Source organism: Eretmochelys imbricata, chromosome 7 (genome assembly GCF_965152235.1).
Source record: "Eretmochelys imbricata isolate rEreImb1 chromosome 7, rEreImb1.hap1, whole genome shotgun sequence".
NCBI lineage: Eukaryota > Metazoa > Chordata > Testudines > Cheloniidae > Eretmochelys > Eretmochelys imbricata.
The window spans coordinates 93,805,783-93,823,432 of record NC_135578.1 but is presented as its reverse complement, the minus strand read 5'-3'; the positions used below and the strand labels follow the sequence as shown (position 1 = coordinate 93,823,432).

General features: G+C 44.4%; 1 protein-coding gene across 2 annotated transcripts in view; it reads left to right on the top strand.

The window, feature by feature from the left end:
- EXOC6 (exocyst complex component 6) overlaps nucleotides 1-13,784 on the top strand; it is a 175,199-nt gene extending 161,415 nt beyond the window's left edge. The window contains exons 20-21 of one of the 2 annotated variants that reach the window (XR_013346701.1): nucleotides 10,939-11,051; nucleotides 12,423-12,561. Coding sequence is in view for 1 of the 2 variants with exons in the window: in XM_077822563.1 (XP_077678689.1) it covers nucleotides 10,939-11,051; nucleotides 12,423-12,555 (246 nt within the window). In the remaining variant the exon portion in view is untranslated. Of the gene's footprint in view, nucleotides 1-10,938; nucleotides 11,052-12,422 lie in introns of both variants that reach the window. The other variant, XM_077822563.1, reaches the window with a different exon arrangement.
- Nucleotides 13,785-17,650: the final 3,866 nt, after the last annotated feature.

Genomic DNA, 17,650 nt, shown 5'->3' with positions numbered 1-17,650 from the left:
AATGAATATTTAAATGTAGGAAGACTCTGGTTCTCAAGGATATTTCAAAGGAGGATTCAGGTCTCACTAAGACAATCACTGCAAATAAATCTGCTAATTAAGGTTCCAATAATATATGCAGATCCCTCCAAACTGAATTTAAGAGCCTACAGGTAGAAAGGAAGATCCTAAAGTATATTCAGAGCAGGTGATAAACACCTTAACTACCTCGAAGAAAAAGTGCATGACTGTGGTGTATTTGAGACGTGAATTAGGTTCACAGAGTGATGCAGCTCCAAGAATTCCACATACAAAAACTCCTTCCCACACATTTTCTGTACTTATAAGATGGCCTATCTGAAGGACTCAAACTGAGCTGCTTAAGGCTCTGAATAGCAGCAGTTAATGCATTACTGAGCATCAATTACAATAAATCAATTCCCAGGGAGTTATATATCACCTGTTATTGGAAGACAGCAAGATCTTTGAAACCATAACGTATTCACAGCTACCTTGCTTGGAGCCTGAACCTTATCCCTAAAGCCCTTATAGAACTTTTTTTTTGAGCTATGGGATCAGTCTTACTACAACATTTCATGTTGATCAAAACACCATTCTTGATAGTCATCAATTGACTGAGTTGGGAGCTCTTTTAATTGAGGAACAGCTCAGTATCTTCTGCAAGTGGTACTTAAGATATCAGAAACCTTTCAGTTAAAAGGAGCTGTATCAGTCCACGTGATGCAAGAGATGGCATAACTTTCCTGTTGTCCAAATCCAGCTCACCTGAAAGAGTGTAGGTGTAGGGCATGTATTAGTGGTGTGAAGAGCATTTAGAAAATACATTGACAGGACCAAGACTCTCAGAAAATCACAGCATCTTTTCACAGGTATCATTCAAGATGCAGGGGCAGAAAAGTAGCAAAAGACTGCCAGTAGGGGTATATAAACCTTAACATAGCACAGGCAACGGTTACCTTGTATGCGGGAAGAGCATGTGCCTCAGCAGAGAAAATAATCAGTCCTGATGTTCACTAAAAGTTAGACCCAGAAGGTCTCCTCCTCAGACTCACCTTTTCCATAAGCAGATCCTCCAAGAAGTGGCATGGAACTTTCCCCTTGCTCCTCCTCCTTTCTCACGCATTTGTATGTGGAGTTGTGTCTGTGCTCTCCCCTTTCCGTATTCCTTGTTATCTATGTCACAGTGTGAGGAGCTGACAGATATGCTCTAGCTTGATAATAGCTTGATATTTCTCTTAACAGGGATATTTGTTCTGCTTATCTGTAAATTTCTCTTCTCAGATGTAGCTTGTCTCACTGTCTTGGCCCACTCTTGTTTTCCATCAAGGTTACAGGAGAAAAGCTTGGGATATAGTGTTTACAGCAAAATCTTTCTCATGTCACAGTATGAATATAGTTATCTTTGTATATATGACAGTATTTGTCAGCCTTGTGCTAAATCTGTTCTGATAAGAGGTAGACAGGTGGATCCTTGTGTGTGTGTGTGTGATGGGGAGTGGAGGGGAGCTGCCAGTTACAGCTCTGCACTGCCTCCAAGCTGGAGAGGGGAAGGACCCATTCAGTTTGAAGGATTGCTATACATGTTATCTTTGAGAAGACAAATTTACAGCTAACGTGAACAAATTTCCCATTATACTTTTAAAAGGAAATCAGATGTTACTTCTCAAGAACCAGTGTGTGTCAATATTCAACACTAGAAATCTGACTTTATAGAACTGTATATTTTTTAAGTATTTGTTAACTGTATTTAGCTAGTACTTCATAAACAGATGGAAAAATAACACTTCATTTCCTATTGACATCTCTAATTACATGCATTTATTTCTCTTATTATCATGCCTATCACTGTGGTCGATTCTCCATTAGATAGACCACCGCTCTTCCAGTCATAATCACATAATGTTCCTGTAGCAACTACAGCAGCTACTTTAGTGGAAAAAGTAGCATTAGGAAAATAGTGAATGTAATTTTAGTTGTCTTAAATGTGTTGTGGCAGCTGGAAGCAAGGAAAGCCAGAATCAGCAAATTCTCCATAGACTTGTGGCCCATAATTCAGAAAGCACTGGGTGGGATCACGTAAACCTGTAAGGCAATCAACAATTTATATTTTTAGTTGATTTCCATTTTTGGCAGCATTAGCCTTTTTTGTGATTAGACCTGCCCTCAATAAATTTTGTCCTGTTCCGTGTTAATATTAATTACAGGATTTAAATCCCCAAGGATTACAAGCCTCCTTTATTTCAGTGCAATTTACCATATTTAACATATTACATCTGTTGTATTATGACTCATGTCAATGTCTTAAGTCAAATCCAAAAAGAGTATTATCATTACATCTACCTTGGTGAGGAATCTTGGTTATTGCATAACTTCACCACATGTTGAATCTTTATTCTTATTGTGGTTTTGCATGCACCTAATCTCTGACACACAAAAAGATAATTTTAATAGGTGTCCTATGGTGAACAAAAAATAGCTAATGTAGGAAAAGTCTTGTTCTTTTTCATCTTGCTTTTCTGTTGAAGAAGCAAGCAAATGTCAGATTTTCATGACATCTTATCTATATATAGGTGTTTTTATGAATTGAGCAAAAGATCTTTTTAACCCTGTCGTTCTTCTGTTTTTTAAAAAACAGTATAGGTGTGATTCTCAATATGTTTCCACTCTATTAATAAAAGGGGAACCTTCCTGTAGTTAATTCATCACATAAATTCCCATGCTCTTTCCTGAAAGACTGCATAGGCTAGTGGATAACTGTCAGCTTCATGTTTCAAAGAGTGAGTTAAAATACCATGAAGAATGCAATACTCATAAAGTTGCTATTACTGTTTTCATCTATGAGAATATAGATTATGCTCCAGACCATCTCCCATGTAAAAATTCCCTGCTTTTTTGCAAGAGAATTCATGATTGTCATGCACAGTGGAAAACCTGCACAAGGAAGTAAAAGTTGTACAAGAATCTATGTCTGGTACTGCTGCAGAGTCCTCATATACACCTCGTCATACGATTGAAGGAGACTTAAGAGCTGGGTAAGCGTTGATATGAAGATACTTCCCTTGCTTCTGATGCTCCTGGAATCAGCTATCTGTCCCTGCTAGTGTGTTGGCTGCTTGCCAGCCCTCCTCCCTAGCAAATTGCCTGCATTTGACAGTACATTTGCCAAGCACCAAATCAGATGCAGGTGACATGAATGGCCAGGACATGGATCCAAAGAATAGCACACCAGGCAGCTCTTGCCCACCCACGCTGTACAGTACATGCTGTCAAAGCCCATTACATATAGCAGTATGTCACAGCAATACATGCAGCTGTGAGTGGGAAAAATGCACAAGTATAGAATTGTACACAACAGCAGTCCAGCCTTCAGCAACCTCTGTCATTATGTCCCATTTACTCCAGCAGCAGTGCATAATTGTCACACTGGAGCCCCTGAACCTGTGTACGGAAGCAGGAGGGGAGTTATGATTGGATGGCATGTGTCATTTGATTGCAGGTCCTTCGCGGTTCTCTACCACAATGTAGCGGCAGCTGCTTCAGCTCAGTAAACTTAGCAGGATGAGTCTGGCTGCTGTGTAGCCATTTGACCATGTTGGGGCTGTGGGGGAACTGTACTAGCACCTGACACTCCCTTTGCTGATACTCCAGTTTCTATCTTAGGCACTTACCTGGCACCCATATAAGTACCATGCTCTCTGAGCGCCTCACAACCTGTAACGTATTTATCCTCATAAAGAGGGACTAAGTGACTTGCCCAAGGTCACAGAGGAAGTCAGTGCTGGAGCAGGGACTTGAAGCCATGCCTCCCAAATCCTACACTTGCACCCTAAGCACTGGACCATCCCAGTTGTTTCCTCTCTGTACCTTGAAACAGGTTTGGAGTGCACAGGATGTGCCTAAGGCACTGAAGAAAGTAGTACATTGCTCCACATTGAAAGTAAGACCTTTGGGTGGGAAAAATATTGTGTATACAGCCTGTTTTTAGGAATACGAGCAAGTATCCCTGCTTAACAGGGCCCTAATCTTCCAACAGGGCCTTCACTATTACTAAGACATGAGTGCCTGGAAGCAATCAGCAGCTAGACCAGAGAAGTTGGGTCTAGAAAAGACTGAGATGATGGTAGCAGGAAAGGGGAAACACTTTTAACTTTAACACTCTAACCTCATCAGTGGCCAAGGGCTTTAGACCACAGATTAGATTATAGTAGAACCACTCAGAGAAGGCTGAAGTTGGTCTCTTAAGAACCGCCTCTACTGTGGTGCCCATGGTAAACTTTCTAGTGATAAAGGTAGGCAGGTGAGATAGTGTTCTATTAATATATCTTGTTTGTTTATTTTATTAAGAAAGCAAAGCCTCCAGACTCTACTGTTGGTTAATATTTGTTCCTGTTGTTATTATCTTTGTCCTTCGACTCTCCTTGGTTCTCCATCCACTTGTGACATCTTGTCCCCCTTTGGACTGTAAACTGTTCGGTGTACACACTGTCTTTTATTGTATGCTTTTACAGCATTCATCACAGTAGGGCTCCAATACAAATTAGGGCCTCTGGGCACTACTGTAATAAAAATAAGTAAAAAATAAACATGCAGCAGCAAGCCTAGCATGCATCAAAGGCTGGTCTGAACATAATCTGTGCTTCATAACTCCACTGATTGTCTTCTGTTCTGAGGCAGATTGGTAAATCCTAGTTCTAATGTAACAAACCCATAAAGTTCTGGGATGTGACTACTTCAGAAACTCACCCTATCTGACTTTCCAAAGCAATTAGGGTGAGATCCACAAAGGTACTTCTGTACCTAAACCCCAGATTTAGGCACTTCAATATGTGGTTTAGGTGTGTAACTCCCAGTTTTGGCTGTGCTGCAATCCACAAAAGTCTCACTGTAGGCACTTAAACTCACTCAACACTAAGTTTTCAGAGTACAGGTTCCCTAGCCACCTAGGTTTCTGCCTCTAGGCATGTACACTGCTGTCCTCTCTAGGCATCTAGACACCAGTCTTCTGCCTAAAACCTAGAGCAATTCACAAACCAGGGAAAGACAGGTGTTCGGCCACATAATTCAGGTGTGGGGCCTAATCTGGTAAACAGTCTCTGAGCATGCCTACTGAATCAGGTCCCATTCAAAACTGGAGGAGGGTGGAGTGGCACTGTCAAGACTGTTTTGTGTGACATACCTACAAGATCTTCACCAAGCATTCTCAAAACTATGATACCCACATGAGGAAATAAGGAAACGGATCAACAGAGCCAGACATGTACCCAGAAGCCTCCTACTGCAAGACAAGCCCAAGAAAGAAACCAACAGAACTCCACTGGCCATCACATACAGTCCTCAGGTAAAACCTCTCCAACGCATCATCAGTGATCTACAACCCATCCTGGGCAACGATTCCTCACTTTCACAGGCTTTGGGAGGCAGGACAGTCCTCGCCCACAGACAGCCCGCCAACCTGAAGCATATTCTCACCAGCAACGACACACCGTACAATAGTAACTCTAACTCAGGAACCAATCCATGCAACAAACCTCGATGCCAACTCTGCCCACGTATCTATACCAGCGACACCATCACAGGACCTAACCAGATCAGCCACACCATCACTGGTTCATTCACCTGCAGATCCACAAATGTAATGTACGCCATCATGTGCCAGCAATGCCCCTCTGCTATGTACATCGGCCAAACTGGACAGTCCCTACGTAAAAGGATAAGTGGACACAAATCAGATATTAGGAATGGCAATATACAAAAACCTGTAGGAGAACACTTCAACCTCCCTGGACACATGATAGCAGATTTAAAGGAAGCCATCCTGCAGCAAAAACACTTCAGGACCAGACTTCAAAGAGAAATTGCTGAGCTTCAGTTCATTTGCAAATTTGATTAAACAAAGACTGTGAATGGCTTGCCAACTACAAAAGCAGTTTCTCCTCCCTTGGTGTTCACACCTCAACTGTTAGAAGAGGGCCTCATCCTCCCTGATTGAACTAACCTTATTATCCCTAGCCTGATTCTTGCTTGCATATTTATACCTGCCTCTGGAAATTTCCACTACATGTATCCAACAACGTGGGTATTCACCCACGAAAGCTTTTGCTCCAATAGGTCTGTTAGTCTACAATGTGCCACAGGATTCTTTGCCGCTTTTACAGATCCAGACTAACATGGCTACCTCTCTGATACATGCCTAATTTGGTCCCACAAGAAACTCTATAGGTGCATAAGCACTTGACTCCAGGCAGCAGGTTCTTGTTCATGGATCACTAAGCAGAAGTAGGCACTTCCCTGCAACCTGAACTTAGGCACGTATCTCCATGAGAGGGTTGGGGCTTAGCGCACACTCCTCTTCGCATCATCATCCTTTGGCTACTTTAGGTAGCTCCCCACCTAGTGTGCTGACTGTGGATTGCAGGCACCTGTGTCTTCCCATGCATTGCACAAAAAGCTGAGTTGTTCAATGTGCACAGATATTCCGCTGCCTTTCAAAAAGACCTGTATCTTCTGTGTTTATGATGGAGGATTCCCAAACGAATGCATTGTTTGACTAAAGAATAATGTTACAGTGCCAACTTAAATAATCAGCTTTTGAGCTAAACTGGGTATTTGCTCAAATTGGCATTTGACCCTAAGCAGGAGTAACACCTTCTTTAGCTATATCCAGATATGTAACCAATAGGAAATGAAATAGTATCCTTAATTTTTTACACATCTTTCACTTAAATGAGGTAGTCAAACAAAATCTAACACTCATGGACATCATTGTGGCTTGTAATGCTCCCTGGAGAAGTTTGAGACAACAGTAAATATATTGGCTAGTTTAGGTAGCTCCCCACCAAGTGTGCTGACTATGTGGATCTCACAAATCCGTTATACATCTGTCTATGGGGAAGTATAACAAATGTTAATATTATAATATTAATTCAAGCATAATGAGTAGATATTACTAATTTAAGTAATGTGTTTTTTTATTTTAACTGAATATAATATAATAAAATTTAACAGAGTTTTTAAAAAATTAAAATGTAAAAGCCATTAGTTCACCTTTTGTATTTAATGCATAATGGTTATTAATGTATTAGTTATTAATTCATTAATATATCAAGACTTTAAAAGGGGACTTGGGTTCTGGAATTTAAATTTGTATCATGTTACTCTTCAGGTCAGGGCCTGCCTTTTACTGTGTTTGCAGAGAACCCACTCTAATGATCCCTGATAGTGACTGGGGGCTTTGGGCATTTTTATAATACAAATAGATAATAATATTGCTAGTGGCTTGCCACAGTTTCATAGTCTCCTTAAACCAGCTTGGCCACACCCCATCTGCCTACCTTTTAGAAAAATCTGAAAATAACCATGATTTTGTCTTGTCCAGCCTAGTTATCTTAAGGAAACCTGGTAATTTAAATATGATTGAATGATCTGGAGTGAATTTCTGAGTAAACAGTTGCCAGAATTGTCACAGCAGTCCTTTTTTTGGATAAGGTTACACTAAAAATAGATGGGGAAGCCCTTTGTTGGAGGGAATTGGAGCCCAGATGGTGTCTTTTAGAGAGTTATAGAGGAAATTTTAGTCTGGAGTATGCTAAATTAAGGTATAGCAAATGAGTGAGAGATTGTACTATTCAGCATTTTCTTGCCTCTCCTACAGTCTTGCTCCTTCATTATTTGATTTTCAAAACTCGACATCATGTCAAAAATACAGTCTGATGGAGTTTAATTATCCCATTACTTTACTTCAGTCATCTGACTTTGATTGGTAGGTATTTCTTGCTGGAAATAGCATGAGAAATCGCTTATGGTGGATTATTTTTCTTCTGAGGGATATGTTTTAATACTGTAACACTCCCAAACCAGTGATTGGGTGCTTTTTTGCTATAGATGGAAAGCTGACCGTAAAAGAAGGGTGGAATGAGAAAAGAGAATTGGGAGTTTGTTCCCCAATAGTTGTCCGGAAAAGATTTTAAACTTTTGTTGTTATTGTTTATTTATTATTAACCAAACCTACTTTCAGGGTGTTGGTTTGAGGCGTTGCCTAAGTGAGGATTTGAGCCATGGTGTGCTGAACTGGTTCAGAGCCTGGCTTTGCATCAGTGTAGCTGACCCCGGCTTGAAACCAGGAATTTTTCTCAAAATTATTCTCAAGGAAAGATTGGATAACAGAACGGCTTAAAACAAGCAGCCTAAGTGGACTGGTGGATGCTGTAGATGTGGAAGGTGGAAATTGGATTCATATACGCTGACCCTTTCCTAGAACTAGTGAGCCCTGGACGAGGCTAATAGAAAACATTGGGGGGAGGGAATATAGTATTTTAAAATAGTACACAAGCTGCAGTGGTTGATTCTACTTGATAAGCCTCTTTTCAGAGACTTTTCGAACGTGTTTAATTTCCTGTGCATACCTGCTGCCAGGGAACTTTTGTCAAGGCATTGTTGGGACCAGTACTTAATAATTGTTCCGCAGGTATGTGGGATGTTGCCACAAATGAACTTTGTCTTGAAGCTGCGGGGTGACGTCTCAAAGCCTGGTGCCATTTGAGAGACATTTTACTGGGGGGAATAGCCAAGAATGGTGTGGTCCGTGTGGGGGTCAGGGAAGCACGGATTCATGTTTATCATGATATGGTTTGAATCTTGGTTTTCACTTTAATTTGAGAGGATTGCATTCTACTCACGAATGGATTTTTCACGTGTCAGTAACTGGCAGGGGAGCTGCCCAGTTCCTTCAGCCTCTGTGTTTTGCATTGTAGATTTAGGGGCATTTTACTGTTCCACTTAAGAGTCGATAGAGTAAATCAAACCTTGAGGCCTTTCACGTGGGACTGGGGTGTGCTTGCAGGAGCAGCTCAGTTCTGTGGCACCCGCCTTTCTGCTACTCAGAGAATGCAGTGCAGAGCCGCAGCTTCAATTTCGGCAGCTCTTTATTCAGCAAAGTAACAGGAACTGCTGGTTCCTGAGCGGCCTCGTTGGCCTCCGGAGAAGCGTGAACCGCTCCGCGTGGTTTTAGTCGGTGTTCATTCGCAAAGGGGGGGGACACGATTGCTTAGAAAAGACGGCAGCCTGACCCAGCCCGCCCGTTGAGAAACCGCGGTCTTCAGAGACCAAACCCCTCAGCAGAATTCAAATGGCAGGGGCTCGCCCCTGTCTTATGGGGGCGCCCAAAGCTCCCACTGAGACGCTAGCCGTGCAAGATTGGGACCATACACGAAAGCAGATGCACGTCTCCAGGCTGGTCCTTTCCGCAGGGTATCAGTGTGTCCCGGTAACCAGAAAGTTCAATGGCTACCCACTGATGAATGCATCACTGGGCAGATCTAACTATGTGCTTTCCAGCGGCCCCTTCACTTCAGTGGGCGTTTTCAGTTCGCTCTGCTTGCCGCGCTCCGTTTGTTAAGATGCTTTTTTCTCTGGAGCAGAGTATCGGGTGCCTGCCCTGCCTTTGCGAAGATACTTCGTGTGTATTGAGTAAGCCAGCTTGCGGGCTCCTGAGCCTGCAGTCTCTACTCAGGCAAAACTCCCACTGACGTCAATGGGAGGCTTGCCAAGGAGGCCTGTAAAATCGTCCTCCCGGGCGGTTTTTTCTTTTGTTTCCGAGTTGGACTCTTCAGGTAGCGATGGGGAAAAGTTTAGCGGGCATCGAAAATTAGTGTTTGCTCCATTTGTAGCTTACGCAAGCAGGGCAATAACCATTGACTGTGATTGCTAGCAAAATCAGGGGCATGCTTGTAGTAACTGCCCCAAATGGGGCGATGCCTCCTTTGCTTTGGGGGGAGTCCAGGGGAACTTTTCGTTTAACATCGCAGAGTAGAGGGCAGTACTGCAGGATTTTCCCATTCGCCATCATTACAGCCAAATAGGCAATCACAGAGAGACTCACACTGATAAATAGTGGAAGTGCTCTTTTGCCCTTTCTAGTGTTTAAAGAAGCAAAAACAAAACAAAACAAAAAAGCAACAACAGCTCCTCGCTTACAAAGTAAATTAAAACGACAACGTGCAGAAATAGGAAGCCGAACTGAAGGTAGTAAAGTATTTAGCTGTTTGAAACAATTAAAACGTGGATAGGAAGTAGGTTTTAACTGGTTTAGAGGGGATTATGGTTTTAAAGTTGGATAAAGGGGTCGCTGCTTTAGTTTAGATATCACATTAGCTTTTAAAAGATTACTTTTATATTTGACAACAGCTCTGACGGGAGATTATAAAGCAAATACGATTTTAAAATGCTACCAAACACAGGGCCTGTTTTTTTTCAATTTGTTTTATATTTGTTTGGACTAAAAGAGCTCCCAAGGCTAACAAGCAGAATCGTGAACCCGCCCTTTTCCAATCCCGGGGAGGATCAGTCACCATGGAGAATCCAGCGGGGGTTGTTTAATGCACTTAATTAAGATTATCTGAACCTCTGGTTTAAATTACTGTGGAAAAAAGTAGAGTTGCGAACTCTCTTTCAAAGGTAAAATGTTCTGGTGGGCTAGCAAACTGGGAAGCTTAAAACATTAGCATTCTCCTGCTAGGTTGGTTTACATGCAGCAGCCCATCAAAATATAAAGTAGACCCAAGCACGGGAATGAAATGAAAAATGCTTTAGGAAGAGCAGGGAGATGGTTAAACAATTAAGGTGTTTGCTGCCTAATCCTTCGCTTTTAATTATTTATTTCTGGTGAAGAATGTTAAGTGACTTGTGCAGCACGATTCCGTGTAAAGTCCCAATGCGGTGAGAACCGCTTTGCAAACACCACTGGAGTGATCATATTGTTTCCTGGTGGGGATGTAAGACTGTTTTAAAATCCATTCTAGGACGCCACTTTTCTGAGAAATCACTCGTACTTCGGGGATGTTAAAACGTATCATTCTCTCCTCTACACCAAAGGAAGAGAGACAAACATAGGTCTGAATCTTAACAGCGGATCTACATCTTGTCTTTATCTTCTTCATGTAGCTTCTGGACCTTTTTATGGTGTGGGACTGGTCAACTTACCTAGCTGATTATGGTCAACCTACTTCTAAGTACTTACGAGTAAATCCAAGCACAGCCCTTACCCTCCTGGAGAAGTGAGTATGTAGCACAAACACTTGGGGGGGGGGGGGTTCTTGAAAATATTACTGGTAATGTGAATAGGAGAAATAGCCGAATGCGGGGTGATTCCAGCAGCCGGCGTCCCTGTTGCTGATCTTCTCCCACCAGCTCTTACTACCTCGGTTTTAAAAACAAGTAGAACTTAAATGCTTCTGCCCTTTCTCCTTTCCTTTAAGATTAGTCTGTACCATAAAGTTACTGATCACGTTAACATGAACAGCAAAGCGCTAGCCTCTCTTACATTGGCAGGCTCATTTTATAAAACTGAATCTAGAAATGTGCGTTTCAGTTTGTTCTTTGTCCCAGTTTTAAACAGAGATGTAAATGCCAACAGTTACTGTGCTTTATAAATCAGTACTATATTACATTGACTGTATCGCTATCTTCCCAGCTTTGCTGTGCCCAAGGGGAAAGTAAGGTATCGCGGTTAGGAAATTAAACCAAAAACACCACTGAACAATAGCTACGTCCCAAAATGTGTTCAAAGCTCACAGTCTCATTCAAAGTTGTCCGGTGCCTTTTAGCTCAGTATAGTAACATCATGGGACTGACCGAGTTGCCACTTCGTAAAATAAAGCATTTAAAACTCTCGGTGTTAAATCTGTGTTCTGCACATTCTCATATTTAAATCTACAGTAGCTAATTAGATTTGAGAAACAGACCGAAAGGGGAGCGCATATATATATCTTTTGGCTAAAAACAACTTGTCAATCTCCTGTGTATAACTGAATCATAAATATATTATGATTTAAATGTTTTATCTGATTTTGTTTCCTTTTCCCGCAATGAATGTATGTTTTGCAGAGTACATAGAGGGTATGTATTTCCCTATCATGTTATACATATACCATTGTTTTTTTTATTTAGACGATAGTTTCCTGTATTGCGTTTTAAATCACCGCTATATTTCATTTGCAAGTTTCAGGAGTAGTAATACAGACTTCGGATAATTTATCAATGAATGGCACACCATTTCATTGAGAATGAACTAAAAAATGGAACCAGATGGAGAAGGATCTAAACAGCCTTCAATTCTGTTCATTTGCGAATGTAATTTTTAGTGTTATGTTTCCTGTTTATGTACTGTTTCCCTTAATAATTTTAAACCGTTTTTAAGTAGTATTTGTTAAGACTGGGTCTGTATGCCTGGGATTTAATTTAAAAACACAGCTAGCCGAGTGAGAGAGACGCCAAAAGCGCTTTTTGTAACCTTTAACTCTTGTTAACACAAAGTGAACACATCTAAAAGAGAAAAAGTAGCGCTGAATTTGTTTTAGCCAGTCCGATTGTCTCTCATTGTAGTGACATTTCTAACATGTCTAAGTCATCTACTTTTTTTCTTGCAGAATGAAAGACACTAGCAAAAAGAACAATATTTTTGCTCAGTTCAGGAAGAATGATCGTGACAAGCAGAAGCTAATAGAGACCGTAGTAAAGCAACTTCGAAGTTTAGTGAACGGTATGTCCCAGCACACATAGACCTGTTTGATCGATTGTATCCCATCCTGCCGAGATCGACTTCTTGGCCACCATTTCTACATAGCAGGCAGGGATGGTGACCAGGACTCTTGTTTGGTTGAATAAAAGAAAAATGCGATCTAGGTGGCTTATATACGGAAACAGCAGTAAATAATACTTTGTATGTATTTTTAATGAATTGAATACTATTTTATATATTGTAAACAAATGGTGGAAAATGGTACTGTAAAGTAAAAAGCAGGTCACTCACACTGTACATGAAACAGCTGAACTGTAAATACATTATTTAGAAGTGGGTAGTCCTTACATACAGATTTTTGCTCCAGTTAGAAATTACTGCGGAAAAGTTTTGCTATAATCCCTTAATTGCCGTTTTCCGAATAAATCCTAATTTAATATTTTTAAACGTTGAAATACTTGCATTTCAGATGTTGCCTGGTTGTTTGCTTTTTATTAATTGTATATTAGCCTTAAAAGCGATTGGGACATAATTTTCTATACCAAATTTTGTAGTCTGGAGGTATGAAAAAAATCTTCTGATTTTTTTGTACACTTGAAAACTACCTGAAAACCAGACTTGATCTGTATTCAGTGTTAGGGCGTATAGCTTTGTTCTTCAGAAGTGGTTTCATCTTGAGTTCATGAATGTAAATAACCATTTGAATTCTCTGCAATGTGCTTTGGTTTCTGTTCCTCAGGGGTAACCTTTATAACTGTACTTTTGTAGCTGATTCCCGGTCCCCTGTTTCCCCCCTCCAGATTAAAGTAAGGGATCAAAGATTTACGATATCTGATCTCATGCCAAGTCCCTGTGTGTCGATCTGTATGTTTATACAAATAGAGCCATGCCCATAATTAGAATTCCCCCAGACGACCAATATCTCTGCCCTGTAGCATCCTGGCTATTTTAAACCTAACGAGAATGTATAATAAATACAAACCAAACCATCTATGGAACATGTAAAAAGAATGTACATTTCACTGTATTTTAAGTTATTGACGGTCTAAATACAGTAATATAAATCTTACCCTTATTTTTGAATTTTATGTATTAAAATGCATCTCAGACTTAAATTTCATGTCGGACTGTACAGCAGAGTTCATTTCCCCTGTTTTCTATCGTTCAATGATTTACTCTCCTTTTCCTTTGTAAGCTAAGACTGGAAAGGTTCCTGTGTACCCGCCTTCACCTCCGTGATGGAAATATTAAACATGTTCAGCAAACTCTCCATACGGTGTCGTTGTCCACATCCGTGTTTGTTTGTGTGTCCCAGGAAGCTTGGTGCCCGAGTATCCGCCCCAGGACAGCTTCAGCAAAGCAGCAGCAAGAATTTCTGTTAGACCTTGGGATTTCACTTGATGTGAAACTGGAGCTGAAATTCCCAGTCGGGCTCAGCATGGCCTAGAGATCTCGCTCCCATCTGAGCAGCAGAGTGAGGGAAGTCCAGAGGCTCTCGTCCTGTTGGGTCAGTTCTCCTCCTACAGCTAGGCTTACGCTTCCTTGTTAGGTGTTTTCCAAGGAAGAATGGCGCAGTAATGACCAAAGGATGGGGCAGCACGAAGGGATTCGCTTTGGGAAGCGGAACGGTGCGCTGTCGCTTCAGCTTTGCCGTGAAGCCTCTCCAGCGTCTTCCTTCCTTCCTTTCTGGTGTCCTCTCCAGGCCCGAGGGGCTGCCATGAAAGGGGTTTGAGCCCAGGTCCCCCTTGAGAAGCGAGCACGGGTCGGAGACTCCCTCGCTCTTCCTGCGCTCCCCACTTGGACTGAGGGGCTCTACAGACGGGCAGCTTTCCCCAGCAGATCCGCAAATGATTAACTCGGAAGGAACCTGCTCAGCCCTTATAAAAATCCATGTGAAGGGCGTGAGTGGAATATCACCCGGAAAATGCCCGCGAGGAAAGGGAGAGGCTCAGGGGACTTGCTTGCAGGCGGGGTGGGAAGAGCGGGGGGATTTTATACTTCGGGATCATTCAAATGTCTCACATTAAAGGGGAATACAGACGTTTGAAACCAGAGTTAAACAGGCTGTGGGGAGTTGCTGACTCAGCTCGGGCTCTGCCGTGTTTGTCTGGGGGATGCGCATTGCTTTGAAAATAGCGGGTGTGAGTGCGAATTAAGAAATGTCCGGCTACCAGAATTGCCCCTTTAAACAGCCCCAGAACGAGTTTGTGTTGCGCCCTCCTGTAGCATGCGTTAGACACCGGCCCATGAGCTTTCGTAGCTCTTTCGGCCCCTTTGTAAATGCAAACCTGCCTGTAGGAGTTGCGGACCTAGACTGACCGGCGTCATTTTCCCGCAGAACTCCTTCTCGTATATAGTAAGGCTCTGCTAACCACCCATAGCCTCTTTACTCCTGGGTCACAGGGGCAGTACATGGAGTGAGCTGAACTTGCTAGCTGTACCTCCAGCAAACAGGATTAATCAGGCCTGGAGCAAAGGAAAGCGGAGACAATTCTCCAGAGGGGCCTCTAGATTTCAGGGAAGGGAGCGCCACTGAACCTTGGCATCTAAACAAACAACAGGTGTCTCCTGTATGCCGCCGCGCCAAACGATGCAACTGGAGCTGTGTTAGCAAGCGGAGATGGGGCGCAGGACTACTGCGAGAAAAGGCTGCATCCAGCTCCCAGAGGCCAGTGCCTTGGGAAGTACATGTGCTGTGCATACGTTGTGTAAAGCTGTTGTCCTGACCAAGGGAAGGAGAGTTTTCCCTTGGACCAGCAGGGTAAGACTAACTAGAACCCAGAGACATTTGCTCCCATTGACGCCAATAGGACAACTCCGGTTGACTTCGGCTGGGAGCAGGAGCCGACCCTGCATTGAGCCAAAAAGGCTTTCCAGAGGAGACAGTTCCGGGAAAGCCCAAGCTTTCCCGCTGCGCAGCGATCTGCTTTGCGGTAATACCGCTCCTGAGGAGGACTCAGCGGAGAAACTGGCTCGGATTAGCCTGATCCTATACTTCTCACGCAGGCAAAACTCTCAATGACATCAGGGAGAGATCTTCCTACGTACGTAATATGGCACGAGAGTGTGTAATACCCGGCCCAAAGTTAAAATGCCTGCAGCAGCTTTTAGTGCGGGAACGTGTTGGTTCGGATTTAGACAGTACCTGGCACGGTGTTTTCTGCACAAGGCATTAGGCAAGCTTAGTGTTCCTTTCATGGCAGTGTAGCTGCACTGGAATGACTTGCTGAGCCGGGAGTCAGAGAGGAAGCTACAGGTAATGTCAGCCGCGAGACCGGAACCCAAAGGGCTGTCTACCTGCAGTCCACTGGGAACCCTTTCCCCGGCTTGTGCCAACATACACCGGGACCCGGCTCTCAGCCTTCCATTGGCAGAACGCCGTGTGTTTGCAGCTTCTTCCCCGCGTGTTCGTGCCCTGCTCGGGCTGAGCGGGAGCGGGGCTGGCAGGCGCCCCTTGGGGTGGGGAAACGAAGTGTGCAAGCCTCAAAACATCCGTTTGCTAGCGCTGCTTTCTAGTAAAACACCTTCCGCCTTGCACAAGGGGGTCCTGAATGAACTGCAAACGAGCAAGGGGCGGGTGTGGGGGACGGGGCTCAGGGAGAGCCCTGGAGAGAGGAAAGAAGAGCTGGAGAGCAGCGTTCCCTCTGAAACACTATTAAAATAACGGATCACTTCACGTCGGGCGGGCTGAGACCTTTGTCCCGTCTCCAGTAGCATCAGCATCAACGAATGACACGGATCCTGGGGGGTTCGGTGGAGTAAGTGGCAGACTCTGGGGGCCAGGGCCGGCTCTAGGCCCCCGCAAACCAAGCACGGGACGGCACTTTTCAAGGGGCGGCATTCCGGCCACCCTTGTTTTTTTTCACTTGGGCAGTTCCCCTCTCGGAGCTTGGAGCGGCAAAAAAACCTAGAGCCGGCCCTGCCTGGGGGAAAGGCGAGGGGCTTACAGGCTGGGGCGCTGTGCCCCGCTGGACTCCGAGGGGCACGCAGGCTTGCGGTGGTGAGGATGAGAATGTGAGTGACCCTGTGGATTGGCTGTCAGTGGTGACCTGGGTCCCAGCCCTCCAGCTGCAGGGATCTGTCACAGCAGCTCTCTCCCCTCTTCAGCTCCCCACCCTCTTTCAATCAATACCCTCACTTCTCACGGGCTCCAATCATTGCACTGTGTCACGCTCTTGAAGTACGCAGCAAAGACGTCATCTCTGAAGGTGGATCGGAGAGTAGGCACCCAATATCTATATAAAACTGGTAAAGGCCGAGAATAGTTAAAAAGGACAGAGACGGCGAGAGGAAGGGGGCAGAGGGACTGGGCTGCAGACTTTGCCGGCGGACCGTTCGCCTTTGCGATCGCCACAAAAGTTATGGGAAGCCGTGAGTACCCAGCCTCTTTCTCTTTCGCCCCGCAGGGGCTTTGGCAGATGTCGCTTTGCTGGTGCCGCTCTGGCAGAGGCCCAGCTCTCCCTTTGGGGATGAAGGGAGAAAGTCAGCCGGACGCTGGCTGCTCCACGCTAGGGGAGTCGCCACCAACCACCTATTAAGCCGGGAAGTTTCTCCAGCGGAGCCCTGGGTTGCTGCTCTCAGCATCCCGAAGCTCTGGTTTCTAGCAAACCTGGGACCCGTGGGGGAGTGAAGTGAGGCGGACACGTTAGCGTAGAGGAGACTCCCTTGCTATGTAGGGTCTCTGTTGGAGTAGCGGATCCGGCTTTGCTCGGAGAAAAGGAACTGTCAGCCCGCCAACTGTCGTGCGATGAAGTGCGGTTCGCTTGGAGGGCAGCGCCGGGCAGCAAATCTATCGCACCCCAGCGGCTGATCTTTTTTTTAACTCGGAATCACTCATCTCTGCCAAGGGGCCGGTGTCACCGGCCACTCACCCGCTCGAGGGCACGTAGCCCAGGCGGCAGCCGAGAGGGGCAGGGACGGAGCGTGGGCACCTTTCTGCAAACCCTGAACAGCTCCCAAGCCACGCGCGCTGTCGTGGGGCTTTTCCAGGCACTGTGAAATCGAGGGCTTGCCTGTCTTGTTCCTTCCCTCCCGACAGCCTAGTCCGCTGCTCTCCCAGCCCGCTGCAGAGGTGCTTTGCCGGGGGACAAGCGACGCAGGGCAGCCGGCTGCGGCAGCCGCGGCCGGGAGCCGAAG